The 23,576-nt window shown below is 50.3% G+C and overlaps 1 protein-coding gene, 1 non-coding gene and 1 pseudogene across 2 annotated transcripts; 1 reads left to right on the top strand and 2 right to left on the bottom strand.

Moving 5' to 3' along the window:
• Positions 1–3,582: 3,582 nt before the first annotated feature.
• On the bottom strand, positions 3,583–4,778 carry LOC128270210 (uncharacterized; annotated as a pseudogene).
• A 1,471-nt stretch (positions 4,779–6,249) lies between these two features.
• LOC128270209 (sodium/hydrogen exchanger 9B2-like) lies at positions 6,250–10,519 on the bottom strand. Its single transcript, XM_053007612.1, has 7 exons — positions 10,495–10,519; positions 9,851–10,103; positions 8,182–8,655; positions 7,177–7,352; positions 6,988–7,094; positions 6,620–6,925; positions 6,250–6,552 (listed from the first exon to the last, which is right to left on the bottom strand). Exons 1-7 carry the CDS (start codon positions 10,517–10,519, stop codon positions 6,250–6,252), a joined length of 1,644 nt encoding a protein of 547 aa, XP_052863572.1.
• Trnae-cuc (transfer RNA glutamic acid (anticodon CUC)) lies at positions 9,332–9,403 on the top strand. Its single transcript has one exon. It is a non-coding gene; the product is annotated as a tRNA-Glu (tRNA).
• Positions 10,520–23,576: the final 13,057 nt, after the last annotated feature.

The following is a 23,576-nucleotide window of genomic DNA, read 5'->3' as shown; positions in this document are numbered from 1 at the left end:
TCAACTGAAAGCGCCTGATGCAATCGATACATTACAACGTTCGCGGTCACCCTTTGCTATTTGGACAACGCACAAGTTAACAGAGAGAGAGTAATAGGTTAGCCCACCTTAGGTCCATCAAATAAATATAAAGTGTTCCTCACTAAGCAACTTCAAACTGATTGAACGATGGTTCAATAAAGCCGCACATGCCCATAAAATAAATAGAAAGTGGATCTTTAATCAAGAAAAGAAAGTAAACAGATTTTAATTAAAGCTCTGATTTATATTTAAATTAACAAACAACAATAAGGTTACGTCGAACATTTATCTAACAAACTTTATTATCTAACAAGTAAACAACTAACTAACAAGCAGTTCATGCTAAAGTTACACGATTTCAAACCACGACCCTGGTTCCTTTCTCGTTTGTAGCGTTTGGAGTTCACAACAAAAGAATGAGAGAAATTCAATTATGCCCTCATCATAATATGCTGATGAAGCATTATCCCGTAGGCCTTCAACACCCTTCTGCGCCAGAACACCGGAGGCAATTGACTTTCCATCACGCGAACTGCAATCGTTACAAGGCGTGCCACGATCTGGAGCCTTTAAATTTCCCATTAAATTTACTTCGTTATTATTTGTACGATAAATTGAACCCGTGGGACTTAAAGTTCGTTTTTAAACACAGTCTTCATCGGACCATGGACGGGCTACATCCTGATTTACCATACGTGCCACAATTAACATTCGAATGTGTTGTATAAAGATCTACGCTTCATAAAACACACACACAGTATAAAATGAAACACTTTAAATAGCCGTTTTAAGTCAATACCGCAAAATTCCTTATAATCAGTTCCTATGCCCTTCATACATTCATGTTTTACTACAGTAAAGAGAAAATTACGCCACCGACACAGCGCACAATCCCACGATCCCCATCGTTGACATTTCAATAATTCGTTGAGTTTTAATTCATTACCTTCCAAATCCGCCACGAAGCTGGCAGCGGAAGGGCACAAACTTTACCCATTTCGGTCACCGGTTCTGGGGCATCAATTCATTTATCGGGTGCGCAGCTCGATTCCGATTGGAGTCACGTCCGCACCCATCCGCGGAGGGCGGCGGACGGCGTTGTTTGTCCCAAACAGCTGGCTTACATTGTGCTTTGCTTGGGCGAACCGTTTCGGCTGACCATTGCAAGGATCACGGTGGGGTCCGCTCGGTTTCCGAAACACCCTCTCTCTCTCTCTCTCTCTCTCTCTCGCAATGGAAGAAGTGTAGGAGATCTTACTTAAGCCCTCGACAGACCGACATCTTCCCATTCTTTTGCCCACGTTAAGAACCTGCTGACATCGTTATGCATACTCTTCTCGATCACTATCACCGTACCCGAAGGGAGAACTTCGCCTCCAGAGGGCGACCTCGGGCGAAGGTTCACTCGTCCTGCTGCTGTGTCCTGCGGTCTGGTCCCATATGCTCCGCTACAACCAAAAGTCCGGCGATGGGGTGTCGTCGTTCCGGGATGGGGCTTCGATCGGTGCGCATAAACACGCGCCGCTCGGTCCTCGGGCGCCCGGGGCATGGGAAAAGTTGTTCTGGCACATCCGCAAATTGGATTTGGTTCAAAAGTTTATGTGTCTGGGATTTGTCTCTCCAGTTTCGGACCACGCCGAACTGGACCACGGATAGCCACGCGCATGGTGGGAAAAAGATGGCAAAGTTTCCCGTTCGTTGTTATCCTTGCCGCACGGCGCTGCAACGTGCCACAATCGCCCTCGGCCAGGTATCATCGTTGCGCAGCGGGGCACACCGAATAAACTAGTGTTATTTATCATCTTCTACAGGGCCACCTTTTTTCGGCCACTCAGCGGAAGCCGTTCTGGCCGTACTCTCTCTCTCTCTCCCTCTCTCCCTCTCTGTTCTCTCACACCATCTTGAGTGCCCGGAAACCGATCGGAGCCAGGATCGACCGAATCGCTCCTCAACACACTTTCGGTAAACGGTTTACAATTGAGATCATGGTGAATATTTTATAGCGCGTTTATCCGCCGCCGATGAAAGGAGTTAGAGCCGCAATTCATTTCCACTCCCCGGCACACACCCGGGCTTGCTTATCCTTGTGCAGCCACCACACGGCTAGCGATAGCCGCAACACGTGTTTAAATTTAAATCGAATTTTTGAACAATTCCACCACCACCTCAGAGGTTTGCGCTCTAAATTGAGGGGGCTTATTCCCCGAATGATGTGGTTTGGTTGTTGAGCTTCGAATCGGAATCATCAGATGGGTACTCGGTCGAACCCTGTCGCTCCTTCTCTGCAGCGAATTGTTGTTTGGCAATGTTCACAAACAAACGACAACTAATAATTCCAGCAATGTTAACACGTAGATGCGCTGTGATTGTTCTGTGGCATAATTATGTGGTCAGGAAAAAAAAATGCTTGTGTTGCTGAGGTACTCTCTAATGCCTTCACTAATTTACGGCATCCAATTACACGGACTGAATGTGAAACGTTCGCATAATTAATCTAATTCGACGGCTCTTATGGTACAAAAGCATAATAAATTATTTATCTGCTACTGGTGGTGGAAAACCGCTAACGATTGTTACGAAAATTTAGCAAAAACCGGCATATGATTGCTGTGGTGTTACATTGAATGCGCTAAATGACAATTGAGGGATCAATTCATCGTCGGCCCGGTTCGTAAGCCGATGGGAATAGTTGGTTGTTGTTGCTCTGCCGGTGCTTTTCATTTGTAGTTTACAATTTATCAACCATTGCGCTGATTGTCCAGTTAACCTAGCTATCTGTAAACCGTTATGCCCGTTGAGGCCATTGAAATATGATGGTCTATTCAAATTCAAAATTGTGTAGTTGCTGAACAGACTTTTGTGTGGCAAATAATTCGCTATTTACTGTACCCACTAAGCACGAACGTTCATTGATAACCTAATATAGATCGCGCGGATCTGATGAAGGCCACTGTTTACAGTACCAACGATAGCATTTACATTCATTCAAGTAGCTTAAAGCCATCCTTTAATTGATCCATGCCACTACACTAGAACCACTCTCAATCATCTGTTCATATGTTGCAGGCAAAAATCGTAAAAGGTATGATTTTATTATAACATATTTCTTTGGTAGTTTATTTTGACTTCCAGTCTCACTTCTCGACTTGCTTGGGTATCCGATCGGCTTCCCTCCTCACTTCCCGTTGCTCAACCATTTCAGACGATCGGACTTCCCGGTGATGGGTCCTATCGACTTCCCTTCTCGCTTCCCGTTGGATACATGCCAAAATTCGCATCAGCTGAATTTGGCTCAAATTGCTTGAAAACTATCAGAGTTTTGTTGAAATTTACCCAGATTGTTACGATACCTATGCTTCAGGTCGAGAAGAAAAGCACGAGTAGCGTTTTCTCAAATGTTTTCCCTGAAGATTCCGACGGAAACTGATTTTCTTTCGTGCGTTGCTACGAGTCTTACCTTACCTATTTCTTTCGGCGGTCAATTTCTTTCCAATTCCAGAAGAAGTAAAGACAACTCTAACGACGGGTTTTGCCATTTTAAGAGAAAATGTTTGGAATTTATTACAGGCCGAGTGTTTTAAGGAGAACCACTACAATGAACATCACAGCCACACATCACACAGCTGGCCCCCAACAGGCAGCAGCCCGTAAAGGTGATCTCCTCCTGCGGTGACCGCTCCACGTCCACTCATGTCCTCGATCACGTCCGCTATGCCCTCGACCTGCTTTAGCAGATAGTCCGGGTGGACCTGGCGGACGCAGTCTACCGAGAGTTCGCCGGCGATGGTAAACAGGGACACTACCTTGCCCCACGGGATGTCCTCAGCAGCACTTAAGCCGTTTCCAGCGTTTTCAGGTCGCCGCGCGCGATTCCGGTTAAGATCCGCGGCTACATCCGCTCCAGCTCCTCGCCTACCTGGTAGGAAGAAAGTGCAGAAGGACGATGAGTGACACACCCACTGGGTGACAGGAAGAGGCTGCTGCTACTTACGTTAAGCAGCGCGGGAAACACCTACCGGACGACGTGTATCGAGGTCCCCTATTCCACGATCCGAAGGACCCGAATGCGCCTTCCGACGATGCTATGGATCCGCTGGAGGCCCAGTTTCCGGTTGAATACGCCGAACAGCTTCAGCCGGCAGTGGATGTACTGGCCGCACAGGCACTTGCCCTGCGTGATGATATCCTGCGAGGGTAGCGCCGGCTGCTTCCAGCCGATCGTGCTCGATAGCTTGCGGGTCACGACGTCGCTGACGTTGTTAAGACAGCGGCGCAAAGAGAGGGCCGTGCTCGAGGCGGACATCGAGGCGGTCCCGCTGGTTCCGCCAGCGCCGCCGATCTCCGGGAAGTCCAGCAGCGCGGTGAAATGCTGGTTGACGGCGAAGCTTAACTTGCGGCGCGTCAGGATCGGTGCTGGCAGCCTATTTCCGAGCCTACTCGTGAGAGACCGGGAGATTTAGCCTGTAATTAATACATTAGACTGAATTTCAATAATAATTACATAAGCTGAAGCTTCACATCGTCAAGTAACCATACTAGCCATATCAGCAACGCTGAATGAAATAAAGTTCTGAAATTGACTCGGTATTTTTATTTCAAACACAATTATCTTACGATTTCTGTCATCGTTTATGAATTGGCATACAATAAGAATGCTGTAAGGATCGACCAATTGTGGTCTCTTTTCGAAAGCCCTGAGCGGTCACACCAATCAAACAACCAAACTTGCAAAGAGCCTCTAACAATTTAAGTTCCATGGTGAGTACTTCCGCCAGTGCATTTAACGATTGGCCGTGTTTCGAAAAGTTTCCGTTCATTCAGTGAACACTTCCTTCACGTTATCCTATTCTTCATTTCGCTTCGAATCGTACTCGGGCTCCTGAACATCGAACACAAGATCGGGGATTGCAAAACTGAACTCAATTTGACGACCGTCGAGACGATGCAGACCAAAAAACCGATGGATCCCAGCCGGACGGACGTGTCTGGATGCGGATGGTTTTCCGGCAGAGAAATGGCAGCAAATGCGCATTCGAAGAAATGCGTTCCGCTTCCGGTGCTGGAAGTTGCGTCACCGACCTCAGCAGGGCACGGCACCGGAAAAAGGGCGTATAAAAATTTGATGCAAAAGTTTCGCTCAAAAACCGCAAGAAAACTCCGAACCGCACCGGCTCGCGGTCCGCGGGAGGACCGCGTAACCCGTGCTCATTTGCCTTGCCAGCGGTGATGGCGCAAACTGGCCACCGGCTCTGGCCAACCGCATAAACGTAGCCGTTCGACGACACGAAACTTACCGGCGCCGCGGCGCTCCAAAGCGCCCCGCTCCGTTCCGGCAAAAACTTGCCCCACACCCAGGGGCGCCCAGGTCATTGGGAAATTTTTGTCTGATTTATAGTTTTATAGTTGCACCAAAAATTTCAAATCATTTCCACTGCGGAAAGTCCGCGGCCAGTCTCGTCCGTAGGGGTCCACAGGGTGCCACTTTGAAACGTCATTTTGGGTGCAAAGTTTTAACGATGAAAAGGCAGCTTCGGGCCTCGGGTGAAGGGTGAAGCCGCTTTGGTCGAACCCGAACTGCGTGGAATAGTTTTCGAAGATTTTGCTCGCCACAGACCTTCACTCAACCGAGTCCGTCCGATGTTACGCAAAGCGACGCGTTTCTTTTGTGATAAGTTCCTCCGAAAAGTATTTTGGTTTTCACAAATTATAAAAATCGCACTCTGTTCAATTTACAACCCTCGTAATGTGCATCGTGGAGGTTCCATTCTTATAATTATCTTCTTTAGCACTTAGTTTAACCCAAATGTTTTATAATCGCCGAAAAAAGTATGCTCGGTTGAAAACTCAGTTATTAAAACATCCTAGATAGAGAAAGCGTCAGATGTACTACTGTTGCCAAAAACTGTCGAGAACTCGACTATAACTCGAAAAAGCTTTCTGTATTCTTTTAAATCTATATGATAAGCTCTAAAATAATCCCTGTTCTATTCAATACATCTATATCTACATTTCATGCAATTTTCGAAACGGTCCGAAAAGTTGTTTCAAGGAATAGCCTTCAGCACGTTTTGGTCACCTTAGTATCTAAGTATCTCGGGCTAAGTCTAATGAGGATACGCTGCCGTTTGGACCCGTTCTTTGTTGAACCCCCATGCCCGGGGACTAAGTAACGCCGGGCCCCTCGCAGTGCTAAGTACACCGTGCGTCTCGCGAGATCCTGCGCTCCCATTACTGGTACCGATCGTCTTCCGCCGTCACCGATCGTTTCAGCCACCGTGGCGCCAGCTTCACCATCAGCAGCGCACCGAGCGGGGCCGTGAAGATGATTGCCAATACCGTCACAATCAGCACGGTTTGCGCCCTGCCGTAGTCCTCCTTCGGTGCGCCGAGTGCCCGGGCAAGATCGAGCGCCGCCGGACCGAGGGCCGCCTGGACGGTGGCCTTCGGGAAGCCGGACAGCGTAACGTACGACCGCTCCTTCCAGTTCAGCTCGCTACCTAGAGTGGAGCAGTACGAGAACGCCAGTCGAAGCTAGAAAGAAGCCAAAAACAGGGGTAATTAATTGTCGGGTTCCTTGCCGGATGTGCGGAACACTTACCAGCACGGCAACGACGAGCGTTACCATCCCATAGAGCACCGTTTCGCCGGCCAAGACGGAAAAGTTGACTTCCTTGCCGATCAGCGAGAAGGACACGGGCTTCAGAAACTTCCACAGGAGATCGAGGTACACGCCCACCTCGCCAGCGCCACCGTCGGGCCGCTTACGCCACCCAGTGCCGGCCACGAACGCCGTCACGATGCACCCGAGTGCCCCGGCCGTCGGGTAACCGATCGCCTTGCTGCCAACGACGGACAGCGTGCCGGCCAGAGCCGTCATCGTGAACCGCAACCCCACGCTGTACCTCTGCGGAAAGGCGAAGCGAACGTAATTAAAATTTCACCCAAAAACGGGGTGGAGGGCCTTACCGCGTGGTATGATGGCAGGTGCAGAAGGACGAGACCGCACGCGGACCCGTAGCCGAGCCCAATTACGATGCCGATCGGACCCTGCGCGATCTGGCTGGTGACGTTACCTGCGGAAGAAGAACCGAGGGCGAGAAGCTTTAGTCGCCAACAAGCGAAACGAACTGCAGGCCGCCACCAACACCCACTTACCGGTGACGAAGATCAGGCCCAGGATGACACCGAACAGGAAAATTGCCAGAACATCATTACAGCTTGTCACGGCGATGATTAATGTGTGAATGCCTTTGCCCAGACCGAGCCGCTCCTCCTTCAGCCGCAGCAGCACCGTCACGACGACGTTTGGCGAGATGGCCGTCACCACCAGCCTGCGGGCAAACAAGGACAACGGACCGTTAGGAGGTCAATGCTGGGCGGGGAACGGAGTTTTTTGCATTCCCTTCCGATTCGGGCCCGGTTCGAGCATCGACACATTGCACGAACAAGGTGAGGTGTTGGTGTCGCACACCCCCCATTTCCATCCCCCTCCCAAGATGCGAGCCGCACTCTCGAGGGTTCGCAGCGGCATCAACACCGGCGCATTTGAGGGCACGGCCAAGATTATCATAAAACCGCGGGCGAGGCGAACCCTGGAGCCCGCTGCAACTGACGGGCGCCCGTCTCTTCGGCGCTTTTCATCGAGTGGAATGAAATTGATTCCGCCACGCCACGCCACGCCACATTCCGGAGGCACCTGCAGGACTCGCGCGAAAGGCAGCAATCCATTTAGGGGCCCGCGCGTCGGCGGTCGGCACAATAATGATCCGGAACCGGTACCCCGTTCCATTCGCCACGGCTAACCACCGTTCCTCGCGGGAGTTAAAAACTCTTTAGGGCGCCCTCCCGTTTCTTTTACTGGTGCCGCGTTTCCGGTCGGGATTGGAGCTTGGCGCACAAAGAGGAAAAAACGGCACCGACCCCCTTTGCGGCCACCGGATGAAGGTGAAAAAATTTGCGACCATTGCGAGCAGCGCTTTTATGTGGCTTTCGGTACACTCTGCAGCATCCATTAGCGAGGACCGGTTGCGATTCTTTCTCTCCCCGCTGGCCCCGCATTTTTTTTTCTTACCTCACTTCCATTTCGCGTAATTCCTTATCACCCAGCGCACCGCGTTTACAACCAAATTATAGCATTATCCGTGTGTCCGTGCTACTCACCCCAGAAGGACGCCCCAGAGCCAGGGCAGCTTGAGGAGGTAGTGTGAGAGTATGGCCGTGGCAGCAACCTCGGCCACGCTCGGCAGCACCGTTAGTAGCATGATGAAGCGGAAGAGGGACCGCAGGGCCGCGTAGTCCAGTCCGAGACCGGCCAGCAGCATTATGTTGACGAGCGCCATCTCGCGCAGGAACACCTCGAGCCGCTCGTAGCCACCGAAGTCCGCCCAACCCACGTTGGCGTACAGGACGCCCCAGCCCAGCATGCCGAGCATGTCCGGGAGTCCGGTCAGCGAAACGAGCTCACCGCACGTTTGGGCGCCCACGAACAGGAACACGAGGCGCATGAGGCCACCGGTGGGATCGGAGAGACCGGCTGGCAGGATGGACCATGCGATGGCCCACAGGAATCCGAAAACGACCAACAGGGCCACTGGCTGAGAGGTGACCGGCCAGCTGCGCTGAACCGTGGGGCATCTGCGTTTATGGAGAAGCGAAACGAGATATGTAGAGTTGACACCGTTTCTGGGAATCCCACAAATCGAAGCGATACCGAATTTTGCTAACCGAACTAGAACTGGAATATACGGAATATATGTTGATGACTCCGACCAAAAAGCATATTTCAACCGCTCGAAGTACTGCAACTCGGAGTGCGTTCGAAGAAGGGCGCCGCAACCACCGAAAATCCGGTTACAGTTCTGCCGAAAAGGCCACCCATTTTTCGCGGAGCACATTTTATCGAAATAATTTCATTTTGTACCGAAAAATTCAAGTTATTCCCGCGAAATTCGCTCATTCGATATTTTGCTCCCAGCGCTTCATAACACTGCGTGTTAATGGAGCAACCACAGGGAAATGTGGGTGGTGGCATTTCGCAAAGCTAACTCCACCAAATGGCCTGGGAAATGGGAAATTATTGAATATTCGAAGCATCTACCGGAACCGAAAACAAAATCCTTCCGCCCTAAAATCCGGAGCGTGTTGGGCGTGTCGAGTACGCCCATGATGAAAACCACCAACAAAGTCTATTATCATAGCAACCGACGGCAGCCGGGAAATGCGACGATGCAGAACGCAAAACATCGTTTCTTGGTTACTCCGTTTCTGATCGAGAGCTTGTGTTCGTTGCCGATCAACGTTTCATCAACAGTCCCATATTGTCTAGTGGTTAGGATATCCGGCTCTCACCCGGAAGGCCCGGGTTCGATTCCCGGTATGGGAAAAAGAAATCTTCCTTTTTCCCCCTTCCGTAGCATAACCTTTCTTTTGATCAATTGGTCCATTAATTGAAAACTGCCCAATAACTGTACTCAATATGTAATAAGCTCAAATTTTAGTGAGATCTGCAATGGGACAGTGCAAATTGTTGAGTGCAACTGAAGCAAGCAACTGGTCCTTTGTGGCATTTTCCTATTCCCTTAACTTGGTAAGTAGATTCCGGTCAATCTGTTGAAGAATCTACACCCCACACAAGATGATCTTTTCATCGTCTGGCTCGGGACTTTCTGACTGAAGTGAAATGATTCTAAAAATAGTACTGCTGCCACCAAGCATTTGTTTTGGTTCTAGACACACCCAGCTGCCAAGCTATCACTGCAAACATGATCGTTATCTGTCGCCCCACCGGGTAGAAGTTAGCAAAAAGACCCCACAGGTCCACCAGATATACTTGCTGGGTGCCGTTGACGGTGTCACCGGCATTCCGCCGAGGTTAGCCGTCCGGAGCACTGTGCCGTCGGTGAGCGGGATAGTCCCGGCGCCGTCCCGGTTGGGCTGCGATTGTTTTCCGGCAAACGCCATGGCCAGATCGATCGACGGGATTGGTCGCGAACGTCCGTCGCGTTCGTCTATTTCGGTCGAAGACTGCCCGTTGTTGGTCGACGGTCCGTCTACGGAACCTTCCTCGACGGATGTTATGTAAACTGAGACACGAGAACGAGAAAGGCGAGAACTGAGATTAGAGAGCGGACCGCAGATCGTGTCCGGAGTTCAAGTTTTGCGCCATCAGAGCGCGGATCACAACTTTAGTCAGCACTTTTCACATCGAAGGTGAATTTCAGTTTACAAACTTTACATTTTCGTTTCATTTTCTTCAGCCCCCCGATGGGTCACTGTATCACAAACAAACACACACACACGGCGGACACGTGCGGCCTCCCGCTGGCCGCACATCGGTTGTACTGAAGCGTCAACTGACAGCACGATCATGAGCATCCCCCCCACACGTTGTAGACGTTATCAATTATGAACGATTAATTCCGAAGGCGACAGCTTCATTGTCGCGTCGACCCACACACACATACTGTCACTTACTTCTCGGTGGCGTCCGGGCATGCATCGAAGTGTGGCCCGCGACAGATCAGTCGAGAAGATCTCCAACAGCAGCCCTTAGATCTGGAGGAACAACACGTTCACGCTCGGCACGGCACATAATCCTAATCGCACCAATCCGCCGTAAGTGTCCGGAGCGGACCGGTATTTATAGGTTCCGGTTCGGTTCCCGGGCTGGCGCAACACCTAATTAGTCTTATCTTTATCCCGGCGTGTTTGCGCTCGGCAAGATGCTAGCTGTTCTTTTTGGCTAACCCGCCGGAGCACAACCTCCGGAAGAAGAAAAAAACCTCGAAGTTACTATGGGAGCTTTATCACCCACCGAAAGACGGCCCGGCCACCAGATAAGCGGATTCCGATGGACTCCAAAGGGGATTCGGAACATACGTAATATTTTAAACCATTCCAGAGCAGACCGAAGCGGTCCAAGTAAACTGGCCAACGGTCGGTGAAGGATGTGTCGTTTCTTGAGGCTCCCATGTTCTGCAGTCACCTGTCGGTTGTCGATTGAGGTTCGACGCAGTAGACAAAGCTTCCTTCACCTACACGGTCGTAACACTCTCGTTCCCTGCTCCACCCGGCGGTGATCACTCAGCTCACCCAGCCCATTAGACGAACGCCCGGGGCTAATTTGCCTGCAGTACTTCCCCACCGGGAACACCCGCCCGGCCATCGGTCTACTTTCTAATCGTCTTATGGAATTTGATAATGTTGGACACAACAACAACAAGAACAGCAAGGCAGACCATCGCAGGAGAAGGCGAAGCACTCGGTGGCCAAAATAATCGACGCAATGTGTGGACTGCACCGGTAAGACACCTGGGCCGCCCCCCTGGAACCGCCAGTGGTCAACTGGCCCCGATAGGGGTGCGGTTCTGTTCAGACACCACCCGAACCACGCCACGGCTAAATGTGAATGCATAAATGAATGGAACCCTTTTGGAGCGAACCCGGCGAACACCTGACCCAAAGAGAGCCGGAGCCCGATAAAGTTGGGTCCAGAGTTTCGTCCCTTATGCTTAATGCGTCCGGGGGTCCGGAGCAGTCCGGGCGTCTGCATTTATGCAAACGTGGTACCGGAACAAATCGCCCGACCGGCACTCGGCCGGGAAAGCCTCCTTCGCCGGATGCAGCGGTGGTGGGCACGCGGACAGGACAGGGTTTAGCAACTGGCTCATCTCAGCCAGATGGAGTTCCGGGGCTTGTAGTTTGTGTTGTGGGAAACTCTAGATACTTTTGCCAGGCGTTCTCTCTCTCACTCTCTCTCGATCTCCGCCGACTGCGCCAGAGTCCTGCTCTCTATCTTCGGCTGCCCTATCTTGGCACCGGCGGTTCGCGGGCGGTCGGACACCGCAAGGCTGTGGGGGGGTTGTGCATTTCCGCCCTCACGTTCGTCTCCCGATGCCTTCTGAATCGATGCATAAAATTCGTCCGCCGGCCACTCCCGAATTTTCCCCCACGTGTGTGTGTGTGTGCGCGCAATTTCAACACAAAATATGGGAAGCTTTGATCCGGTTCTTATTAAATTTGTATAAATGGAAATACTTATGGTCGAGCGGGCGGGTCGGGCCGGGCCAGCCGGGCTTGTGGTTCCGGAAGGAACCGGAAGGGGACACAGATCGATAGCCTCGCATCGCCCATCGAGCAGCGGATGTTTGCGAGAAAACTTTTGCTCCGCCGCTACGTCCCAGGTCCCGAGACACTGAACCCGTGAGCCAGAAGGACGTGAGCAACATGAAAGCAACAACCCGAGCACTTCCCGCCCTCCGGGGGGCGACGGAGGGCCGATGACCATTACGGAAGAGATAACAGCCACAGGGAAGGGAGGGGACTACCCCACCACCGGCCGCCCGCCGGTCTGATTTTACCATATTTATGACGCAGGAAATGCATACAGTCCATTTGACTCTCGAGAAGTCATGTGTGTGTGTGTTCGAACCGATTACAGACGAGTCGCTGTAGTCGAGCCGAGGACGCAGCGGCGGCATCCAATCGAAGGACCTCAAAGGGAAGGACCATTAAAATTGCAGGATTGATTGGATTTCAATTATGGAGCTCCGTCCTCCCGTTGTGAGCCGCGGCTGGGACGTGTTTATTCATGCGGGCCAAGAAATTACTGCCGTCTTCCGGGCTGACAAGTTCATCGCAACCGCGCGCGCACCCCGCGATGTCACCGTGGCGATGGAGCTGTAACTTTTACAATATCCCCGCAAAACTTAGTCCACGCGCCGGTGTGCCGCTATCAGGGCGCCAGCCGTCGGCTTACATCGGCCAAAGTTTTGGTCGGCAAAGTCGAAGGTGCACCTACTCGGGCCCCGTCCAGCTCCGAGTCGCACTGCAGGGTTGGATGCTGGCCAAAAATAGCTGCTGCAAACTGAACTTCGCAAATCATATTCGTTTCCAAAAAGTTGGGCCTCAACAAAGTGTCCGGGCGCCAAACTGTAGAACATTACAAAGTCGGCCGGGGTTGCTACGGCCTAATTTGCCTGTGCCGGTGAGTGACTGAAATGAGCGTGTTGTGAACAATTCTTCATACACACCGTGGCGTAATAAACAAACTACGAAACAAGCATTAGAATCGAGCATTACCTAAAGGATGTTAATCAGGATTAAGCGTTACCTCAGTTCATTGTAGCTCATAATAGACTACACCCTCCTGGACTCAGTAACGGTTGTGCACCACTTTCTAGCTATGGAGTTACTGACAGGGATGCTGACCTCAAAAGTTCTTTGAACGTTTGGCTTCGACATATCGAACACCACAACAAAAAGCAACTTTTTTCCCCAAAACACTTGAATGTCAAAGCACCAGACATAGCAAGATACCATAAGCAACCAAGAAATATAAGACATTTGGACAACACTGACAATCGCTGCTATTATTCTCGATCACAGTGCACGATCTTCGCTTGGAACGAAACAGACCGTAGCGGAGTAACACATCATCGGAACGACCAGACACGGCGGAAGGTGCTCCGGTCAATTGGCGCGTTCCGGCGGTTGCCAACCAGCGTAGGTTGAAGGTTCTTCTCCGAAGCCCCACAGCTAATGAATTGAAGGTGCGAGCACCGTTTCGAACACCGGCCCGCGAAGGATAGGCAATCGGCCGGGCCACTACCGCGAAAGGAGGCGAGCGGAAAGAACCAGGCAAGAACCAGCGAAAGGATGTAGGACATTCCATAAAATTAATTTTAATTATCACAACGAATGTCGTCGTCGTTTTGAGCAACATTTTTATGCGCTTCCGGGCTACCACCACGGCGGACCACGGCGAAGGCCAGCGCGATGCACACTTGCGGGAAACTTCTCGGCACGACCATCCTCAGGTCGGTCGACCACCGTTCGGTTTCGGTGCAATCGCCGGCCGGCGCACTCTGCAAAACGGGCTTCGGAAAGAGATCTTGCGAGGACGTCTGCGAGGATGTTTCCCCTTTTTCCGTCCCGTGCGACCGAGTCCCAGCGACCACCAGCTAAAGTGCCAACGGCTCGGTAAAGTATCACCACCAAGTCGGGTGCCGGTGTCACATTAAAAGTGATAAATTTACACTAAAAACTCCACTCGCACGGTTCGTGTTGCGCTGCCAAGCCAACCCGAAGTCCTGGAACCTTAGGCACGGGATTGGAACTGTCTCCTTTTGACTCCACAGTTTCGCTCTCGCCACGGGCGCGTCTGAGGTGAAATAGAAATAAAAATCGAAGCTCCCATAAATCGTTGGACCCCGTGACACACACGTGCATGTAGCTCCCGCTTCCGGCGACACCCGGTGGACAATATTAATTAACAGGCTCCCGGACCCCGGGCAAGCCATTGACTTACGATCGTTACACCGGCACTTAACCTTTCCTTCTTATCGATCACCTGAAGAGTGGCTAAGGAACTCCAGCTGAAGTGGTGTTAACGGCCCGCCCGGCTGACCCGCGCAGGTGGTCACGGTCCCGCTCCAATCCCGCAGCAGTTTGGTCAATAAACGTTTATGACGTTAATTCCGCATGATTGTGTGCTCCCGATACGGGCACGTTCCCGACACTCTCCGGGTGGCCAGAAGGTGAGCGAGCGAGCCCCATAAACGGGATTACGGTTATTAGGGACAGCGCAGCGGCCAGCGTATGTGCGCGCCGACTATCGAGAGATTGAGGTTAGGGTGCCGAAAGAGATGACCATCCCGGCGCCGGGCGAAATGGTCGTCCCGAACGTGACACCTCCCGGGGAGCGTGTGTCTCTGGCTTTCGGCTAGTAGCAGGCGTGCTTGGTAAATTCATTTTCACTGCGTCAGTTCGGTGTGCCGGAAGGATGTAGTAAAACATGGCCACTGCATTCATCATAAACCGGTAGTGCGCGATGTCGAGGACCCCCGAAGCCGAGGAACAAAGAACATCAGCCCATCACCGGGAACCGTAAGCCGTATCCGATCAGACACACACGATGGAATGGTGCTGCAGTTTGTAAAATTTTACGTCACCATCGTAAACCCGGAACCGGAAATTATGCTTCACCCATTGGCACCTTTCGGAGGCCGCGTAACACCTGCCACAGCTCGGCGCAAAGATACATTAAAACGGCCTTAGGGATGGGTGGCCCGTTTAGTGTCCTACCGGCCCACTAAGCTCCATAAACTCTCGCCACAGCGTGGCCACTCCCCGGTGAAAGTGGTCCATTTTTCAGCCGACCCTCAAGAAAATGGTCCTCGGCACTCGCTCGCCGTGTGCTCGTGTAATGAAGAGTAACTTGCCGCGCAAAAGAAAGGTCCTTGAGGTCCTATCTTTGAGAAGACGATGGAGGTTGGAAACAGAGTGTCGTCCTGTTGTCCACAGAAAGCCGTGACAGAGCCGTGACAAACCGTAGATTAAAATAGATCGTCCGGAATGGCCGCGGGGCGCTGCTCTAAAACCGCCGGTCGGTCGGCGAGATATCATTTACTGCCGTGTCATCTATCATGTGTCCCGGGCAGCGGATCCGATTTGGTCGCGCACGGCTAAAACTTTAGCTTCCTCAAAAAGTTCGCCACCCACCAGGTGACCACAACCTGTGAGAGACAGAGAGAGAGAGAGAGCGATGATCCGGAGATTGGTTGGGACCAGGGGCCCAGCTCACCTTTACTAGGCGAGTGTTCCGGGGGAGGTATGGCGAAACTGCCCCGGATCCTGGTAGCTCATCAGTTCACTGGTGCTGGACACGCCGACCGCCGCCGAAGTGGACGATGGGACCGGGCCAGATAAAAACATCCAACTCAACTTTCCAGGCCTTTGATGGAAGATTGGTAGCTCGTCGTGCCTAGGGACCCGAAAGTTTGACTGACACTCGAGTAGAAACCTCCCAACGGACGTGCGCCAACGTTTGAAGGAAGCTAAGCAAACGAAAGACATTTCCTAGCTCGCTCCAAGTCCTTCGTAAAGTCCAGTCCAATGGGCCCGGAGTAGCGGAGTGCTTCACATCGGACATCTTAATGTCCCCGGGGCCCATCGACTCGGTCCACGGGCCGGCCGACCGTTATCCGGTTGTCCTTCGGTTGTCCTGTGCTTCGGCGCCGTCCAGGCATTACCGTTTCCTTAATTACCCCACCAAAGATGACAATCATTATTAATTAAGTGAGGGAATAAAAGTAAAATATAATCCGCAACGAACGTGTCGCCAGTGCATCGCCCCGGAGGTTCCGGCCAGGACACTTTCTTTCGTGCACGGCCGCACACCGCCGGACGGACGCCGGGCTAGAGCAAACGAAAGGATAACGGCCGCAGTCACAAGTGAGTAGCGCCAGTATAGTGGTCCAGTAACGGGTTCTCAGTCAATCGAGCGGTCGTCGAGGCAAACCGGAAGCCACTGTGGCAATGGGTAAACACTCGGAGATAGCAGAAAGGTTAGCCAATTCCCCGAATCCCTTTTCTTGGAGCGACCCGCAATTAAATGGTGCGGTAGGATCCGATACGCGAAACAATTGGCCATTTGGGCAAATGGCAAACACTGCGAAGCGCGTCGGATATTTACTCGGGGCAATGCACCATCAGGTGATTCGGATCCGGAACCGGGTTTTTTGCCATTTTCTGGTAATGGGAAAGCCATTACAAACCTGCAGCGCGGTTTTTTGTATTGGGGATCTTTATGTTTGTTGATAGATTGTTTTTATAGGAGAGTGGATTAATGTAAGTGTAACCACAGTGCGTACCGGGGAAAGTCAAGGAGCCAGGATGGACGTCATTAAACATTCCGATTACATCAAAGGTCCGCCGCTAGGAATTCCGGCAAATAAAACGTTTTAAGTGTCGTTTCTTAATTTACTTTAACCATTCCACCTTTCTTTAATGAGTCAGAATGAGGTCACCAAAACCCGGTCATCACTCACACAATGTAAGTTTTAGGGTCTTCTCAGGTCCACCAAGGTGTGAGCAGCTAAAAAACAAACAATGTTCCATTGTAACAATTAGACCAATTTCAACTGGCGCCCAAATAGCCAATAAAATGTCCTTGTTTGTAAAAAAAAACCTTGGGGACTTTCATCTTTGGATTATTTTTGAAGCATCATGAAGGGTTATCTAATCACATCCTTTAATCATGTATCGTAAGTCGAAGAAATTGATGAATTTTTGAGACAACAACAATAACAAGCGTCGAAATATTATTCACTCGTTGTTGAAATCATACAGCCGACATCAACATCTGTTTGTTATGCAAGTTATGCGCAATTTGCGCGAAGGATTCCGCCAGATACCCCCGAATTTGTGGAAATACGAAAATTGGACCAGTTCTTTTATTCGGTATTGAATGACCGCCCAAGAGACCGCTATCTTGGACGCCAATCAGTTCTTGTACTTTGTTAACTTTTATCAACCAAAAAGCGTATAAGTAAAGCTCGAGGAGCAAAGCAAGAAAATTCGGTAAAATGCACAAGAAGCAGAGCACATCGGTTCCAATGGAAAACCATTTCCAAAAGAAAACGTGATTCCTTGGCCGTCGAGTCGGAGGTGCAGATGCATCTGTTTTTGAATTGAAACATTACTTAACCCATCACCCGTCGTCCTGGGACATCAGCCGACGTGTGACACCGACCATAAATCGGGTGTCACTCGGGTGCCCGCCGATCAGAGACGCCGGGGCGCGCGCACGTAACATTGCGCCCATTCGTCGTCTTCCGGTGTGTCACCGAATCTCCCGAATTCGCGGCGAGATGCGTGGCTTTCCCGGGAACCCGTTTGCGATTTCGCGATTTTTCACCTGGCACCAACCGGTGCCAAGAAGCACACACCAGTGCGGTAATGTTAAACCAAAATTTATGGCCCCCGTAGCAGACCGTCACGCGAAAGTCCTGCTCCCCGGTCCCCGGTCGGCCGATGATGGTGCCAGGGAAGACGACCAGTGCGGGGGTAACATCTGTAGTAAGATTTAGAAATAGATTCCCCAGCCGGCTTCCGGTTCATTCCCGTCGGGGCGTCCTTCTCCGATGGAGGCAGCAGGTGCGGCTCGGTCGAAGCAAAACCCCACCATTATGGTAGCCGGTCCGTGTGGTCGGTGGCATAATTCTGACAGTGATATCCTTCCACGTAAAATCCACTGCACGGCGCTGCCACGGGGCAGCCGCGTGGGAAGTTTCGCAGTGTGCAGTTGGCTCACAGGCGGGAAGAAAGTAAAATCCTTCTGTTTACTGTTGTGCTTCTTGGCGTCAGGCACGGCCGCTCGGTAGCAGCTGGTCTCGCGCCAAAAATGCATTCATATTCCGACCATAAATTTATCACCTCCGCTGACTGCAGGATGCCACATAACCTGCAATTATTTGTCGGTTTTACGAACACTGGGGAGGGCCGCCGGCTCAGGACAAGGATCGGGTTCCGTTGTTTGTTTTTTCCTTGTGGTCTGCCCCCGGACCGTTTGAAGTGCAAGTGTTGCAACGCTCAGCGCTCCTTTCTGGTTGATGGCCGTTTGATGAATCTTTGATACGCGTGGGAGCCACTAAACTGGCCGCCTTCCGCGTGGCACCAATTATCTGATTATCGTGATTATCTCCTCGGCCACGGCGCCGAGAACGGAAGCCGCTGGCGGCGTACCACGATTGTTCAACGGTGTTGTCTTGTGGAGTAAATAGTTGCTCTTTAATGAAATCCGGTTTGCGGGTGAGATCAAAGAAGGTTTTTGGGGTAAGTCGGTCATAGCGGCAATTCCGTGCCGTGCCGATGTTTGCTTACACTTTATCGCTCTTTGGCCTAATACTGCTCAGACGATGCTTATCTGCGTTTTATAGCCTAGCCACACGCGTTTACATCGGATCAGACCGATAAACCAACGTAAGGTGCGAGTTTTCAAATAAAAAAACGGTCTTATAGTAATATAACGCTTAACCGGGCAAACTTATATCTAGAGTATTAATAATCGCAAGCGTATGGGCCGAAAAAACACCGAAATAATCTGTTTTAAATTGAATTTTAAAATAATTATAAAAAAGTAGAGCTTAGATTTTGGGTAGTAGATTTGTCAGTTTTGTTCTGAGTCTTGCTTCAAAATAATGTATAAGATTTCGGCAAAGATTTGTTTCACACTTTTAAAAAATTAACGAAATCAAATAACTAACTAAATAAAGAACTGCAACGATGATCTGCAAAAAAACGGGCCATCTCCATGGTTGCTGAATTGCTGAATAAGTTGTTTCTTGACGTTATGGGTTTGACAGTTCGTACGCGATCGATCGTAAACAAACCATCGGACCGAATTTGCAATTTGATTGAGCTGAACTTACCCATTTAAATCGCTAAATAAACCATTAATGAGGAAGATCCAATAAAGATGAATAGTTAACCTACGAATATTCACTAAGCAAAACCTTGCGACAATTCATCTTCAAAGTCAACAGACAAATGTTGTGTCGCTTGTGCCAATTTCGTTGGTTTGATCTTGCGTACCTTTTTAACACAGCTTCGTTACACTAATTCTCTTGTTACACTCTCTAGACTGTAACTTGTTAACTTCCATTCAGATTTTGTATAATATATACTTTTGTTTTTATCTATTTCTTGGAATAAATTGAATTTTCACCATTCTAAACCCAAATGTCACGCACAATTCATCAAAAGACTTTCTCTTCGCAACCGTTTAATACACCATATCGAAACTTCTTTTACCGATAAACCGATTGGAAAACTGATGCCTGTAAGTAAAATCCGATACACAGCATGGAAGAACGTACGTTCGATGATAACGAACGTCTTCGTCACTTTAAATTTTGACTCATTTTTGAGATAATAAAGCTGAATAATGTTGGAATGTTGTTAGCCACCAGAATACTTAAAAAAATGCAGTAAAAATCACACAAAAAAATTCAGCTATGAAGCGTATTCCGCAGAGTACGCTTTAAATTTGACGCGTAACGTGCTCGGCGTTGCTGATTGCATACATGTAGGCTGCGTGTTCGTTAGGCTAACATCCCTTAAAAGTTTACAGGCAAATTCGGCTTCGATTTCTGACGAACGGGCATAGACTAAGGCATTCCATTACAGCAACGTTGATTTATTCAAACAAAATATTGCATTACGATCATCTAAGTTCCTCCATCCTGCATTCGGAAGGGAAGCTTCACGAAAATTATTCTGTATTCGGTGCAATCAAACACAATCTATTGCCTAAGTGCTTTGCCAAACCCCGGCGCGGTCAAACAAAAACCTGTTTTAGAACGTACACAATTCGAATTGTTACATTACGGAATCATTTCCTGTGACAAAAATAAAAACCATTCCATCAACACGATAACAACAATAACCGCGGCCATGTGCTCAAACGGCAGTTAAACATAATCACCACAGACCGTACCGTACACCCAAATGGGCCCATTTTGCACAGAAACGTTGTTCTATCGTTCGAAGCCAGTTCCGGAGGTCATTTGTGTTGTTGTACTATTTTTTCGCGCCACTCACGGGCAACGAAAAACACTCGGGCCCGTTCAGTCCGTTGGCCTTCCCCCGGGCCGCCAGTTGACAGTGAAATGATGCTAGCTCAGCAGAAAACCAACTCCAGACGCCTTGGGAACCGTTCGCCCCTCCGACCGGCGACCGACCTACGTCATCGCCGCGGAACTGGAATCCCCGTCGGAACGTTTGACCTGTGGCTCCCTGGCAACAACAACAAGAAAACCTCGAATGCTCAGAACCGGTTCGGGAGATGATCCAGACAACTGGATACAACTTCCCAGGTTTATTTCTATAACTTCCCGCCATCTGGCCACTGCGGCCTAGTGTCACCAGCGGGGCCGCCTGAACGGCGCCGTTAGTCATCGAACTGAGCCCAACCGTAAGTCTGCCCGGCCGTGACGCGCAGTCACTCGAGCGCCGATTAAACGCCACTCGGCGGTTGCAGTTGCTGCGCGAACGTCGAAGACCGCGGACGGAGTTTCTGCGGACCGGGTGCCGCTTCTGGGGAAAGAGAGTGTCTGTTAGGTAACGGTTTCCTAGTCGGCGCGCTATCGTGACCGGCGATCAAATCGAAGGTAATGGAGTGATCGGTGGTGTAATGGTGCCCAAGACATGGCGAACCGAAGATTTGTGGTGTCTTTCGTGCAGAGCGTTTGATAAATGAAGACGGACGCTAATTAAAACTTCTGGAGGAGTGCGCCCTCCAGTGCTGGAAACGGTGGCCCAGTGTAGCGCCGTGTCGTGTCATACCTGGCCCGTTAGTGGTCGGATTCGATTCGAACGGGTTCCCCGGACTCTGGGCGTTGCATCATAATTCCACACTTTCTCTTCTTCGCCCGCGTCCACTCCGCATCGACAAATCTTGCCCGCCCGCTTTGGACAGTGGCGCTCGCAGCGCTCGACGAGGCAGAATCAATTCCGCGCGAAACTACGCGGAACGTGGTGGCGTGGATGGTATAAATTAATGAATCTCGCAGCGACATGCACGGTGGGCCACGTGGGGATCGGGCCCCGATCGGGACCCGCGCTCTGTGTAGATGGATGATGGCAAATACACATCTGATGGACCACCAGACCGATTGCGCCACCTGCCGACTGCTGCCCATATGATACAATCGAGTTGAGCGTAATGAGCGCTTGTAACGCGACTAATGGGTGGTTAGATAATTATTTTTCACCCTCGCCTTGTTGGCACCCGAAACGCCCCCCGCGTTAGAAAGCGCCACGCCACGGGACCGCACGAAGTCTGGATCCGATTTAACGGTTTTTGTGTTTCCATTAACCCGGTTCGCCTGGATTGGCAGGACCAGGGGTGCTTTAAGAACTGTGGAATGTTGACGGCACAATCGCGCGTTGACATTGTTGCTTCGCTGCGGCGGTAACTGCTGCGATCAGTCCGGACCGGTCGTCAATCACAACGTGAACCGGTTGTCAGATAAGCTATGAGGATGAGCCCATCATGATGTCCCGTGTTGGCAATTAAAAGTGACTTCCTGCCATAGCCGCCGGCAGTGTTTAATTGAAGTCGGTCAGTTCTGGTGCTGTCCAATCCGGTCCGGCGAAATCAACTTCCCCGGCCGTGTTTACAAACGATACGGAGCGGGCAACCTCTAGCGGGGTTTGGTTACTATTGGTTTTTGTTATTTCGAACGCCCACCCGAACCACCGACCACAGACCGGTCCCGACCTTGGTCCGGAACAACAGGAGACCATTGTTTGGTTTGGTGGTCGTTAGTGTCACAATGGACAACAAAGAAATGGTAACATCTTCGAAGGTGCACGTTTCCGCCCAGCTATTAATAGTTTTAAGAGCGTGAAATGTGATTTTCTTGTCGTGAGCAAATGTTTGGACTTGTTGCTACTTGTTGTTGTGGGCTGATGTAATGGGCCGGAGTGCGGTGCAATCGGAGCATAAAACGTGGTAGCAAGTGGTCTAGCGATCGATGGGGTGAAGCGAGTCACGGCAGGTACCACTCGAGGGAAAGTACATGACACTTTTTGCCAACGCTGCTGGAACTCGACTGGAGCTTCACTTCAAATGTTGTGGTTATCTGTTTAGATTATCTAGAAAAAAAACCCCACATTCACACCGAGAAACTCAGGCGTTCTCATTTCAAACAAAGCATTGGGTCCGATGGAAAGTCGTTCCGCTTTTTGTTACAGGAAAAGCTTTAGTCTTTCCGCCAATATGGCTATGATTCAAACAAAACGAGTGTTCGATGAAAATTCTGAAAGCTTTAAATGTTTGTACTAAACCGGTTAATTGTCCTAATAAATCTTGCATTCGCTTGGATTGAGCTGGTCTAAACCATCTCTAATCCTTTGATGATCCTTTGCTAAACATAGCCAATTTACAAATAACCTATTTATATTTGGAAAATACACAATGTTAGGTTGAAAAAAAAAACAATTGTTTGACTACAATTCCCATGTACGAACAAACTGGTAAAATGTAATTATTTAAAAGATGTGAATAAACCATTGGTGCATTTTAGCTAAATAAAAAGGGTAAGCGAACACAATTAATACCTCCCGGAATTATCAACTTCAAATTTGGTACAAACACAACGCACCTACAAACACCCTAATGGAGGCTTCGGTTTCGATAACATCCGGCACAACTCCATCATAAATCACAGTCCACAGAGTAACTAATTGGGCCAAGTAACTGTAATGCGGTGGCGCGACGGACCGATCCGAACGGTCTGTCGGTAATTTATCGAGCCCTCGGTGCGCCTTCCGAATGAAGACGTGGAGGACGAATTTTCACCTTTCCACCAAATGATAGCATAATTCGAGTGACGAGAAATAAAGAAGAAGAAGCAAAAGACTGTCCCCATTGCCACGGTCAACAGCTTTGAATGGGGTTGCTTCGTTGCCGATTTCGTGCGAGCTAGACCGGTGTTTTCCATCATTTTCCACCCACTTGCTCCAGTAATCTAGCAAAAAAGCATGATTCCCACACTGCAGTGACGGGGGTGACGTAAATGGCGTTCCCCTAACCGGCGTTGGAGAGGGCGGCCCAACTCGTTGCGCTTTATTTACACTCATTATGCGCAGACTTTCCTTCACTTTCCCATCGCTCATATTATCTCTTCGCTCACTCTCTCTCTCTCTTACTCTCTCTGTGGTGGTTGCTTTTCCAACGACAAACCCAATAGTGAACGGTGGCGGTGGCA

This window comes from Anopheles cruzii, chromosome 3, assembly GCF_943734635.1.
Source record: "Anopheles cruzii chromosome 3, idAnoCruzAS_RS32_06, whole genome shotgun sequence".
Lineage (NCBI taxonomy): Eukaryota > Metazoa > Arthropoda > Insecta > Diptera > Culicidae > Anopheles > Anopheles cruzii.
The sequence above is the reverse complement of the archived record's forward strand: the minus strand, read 5'-3'. Positions and strand labels throughout refer to the sequence as shown.

Bases quoted from the DNA above. Each gene is read 5' to 3' on its own strand.
- LOC128270209 (XM_053007612.1), bottom strand. From the start codon at position 10,519: ATGCATGCCCGGACGCCACCGAGAA. The intron at 7,353-8,181 runs GTGAGTAGCACG...GTTTGCCCGCAG, and splicing joins CTCTGGGGCGTCCTTCTGGG to GCTGGTGGTGACGGCCATCT. The intron at 6,553-6,619 runs GTAAGTGTTCCG...GCTTCTTTCTAG, and splicing joins CGCTCGTCGTTGCCGTGCTG to CTTCGACTGGCGTTCTCGTA.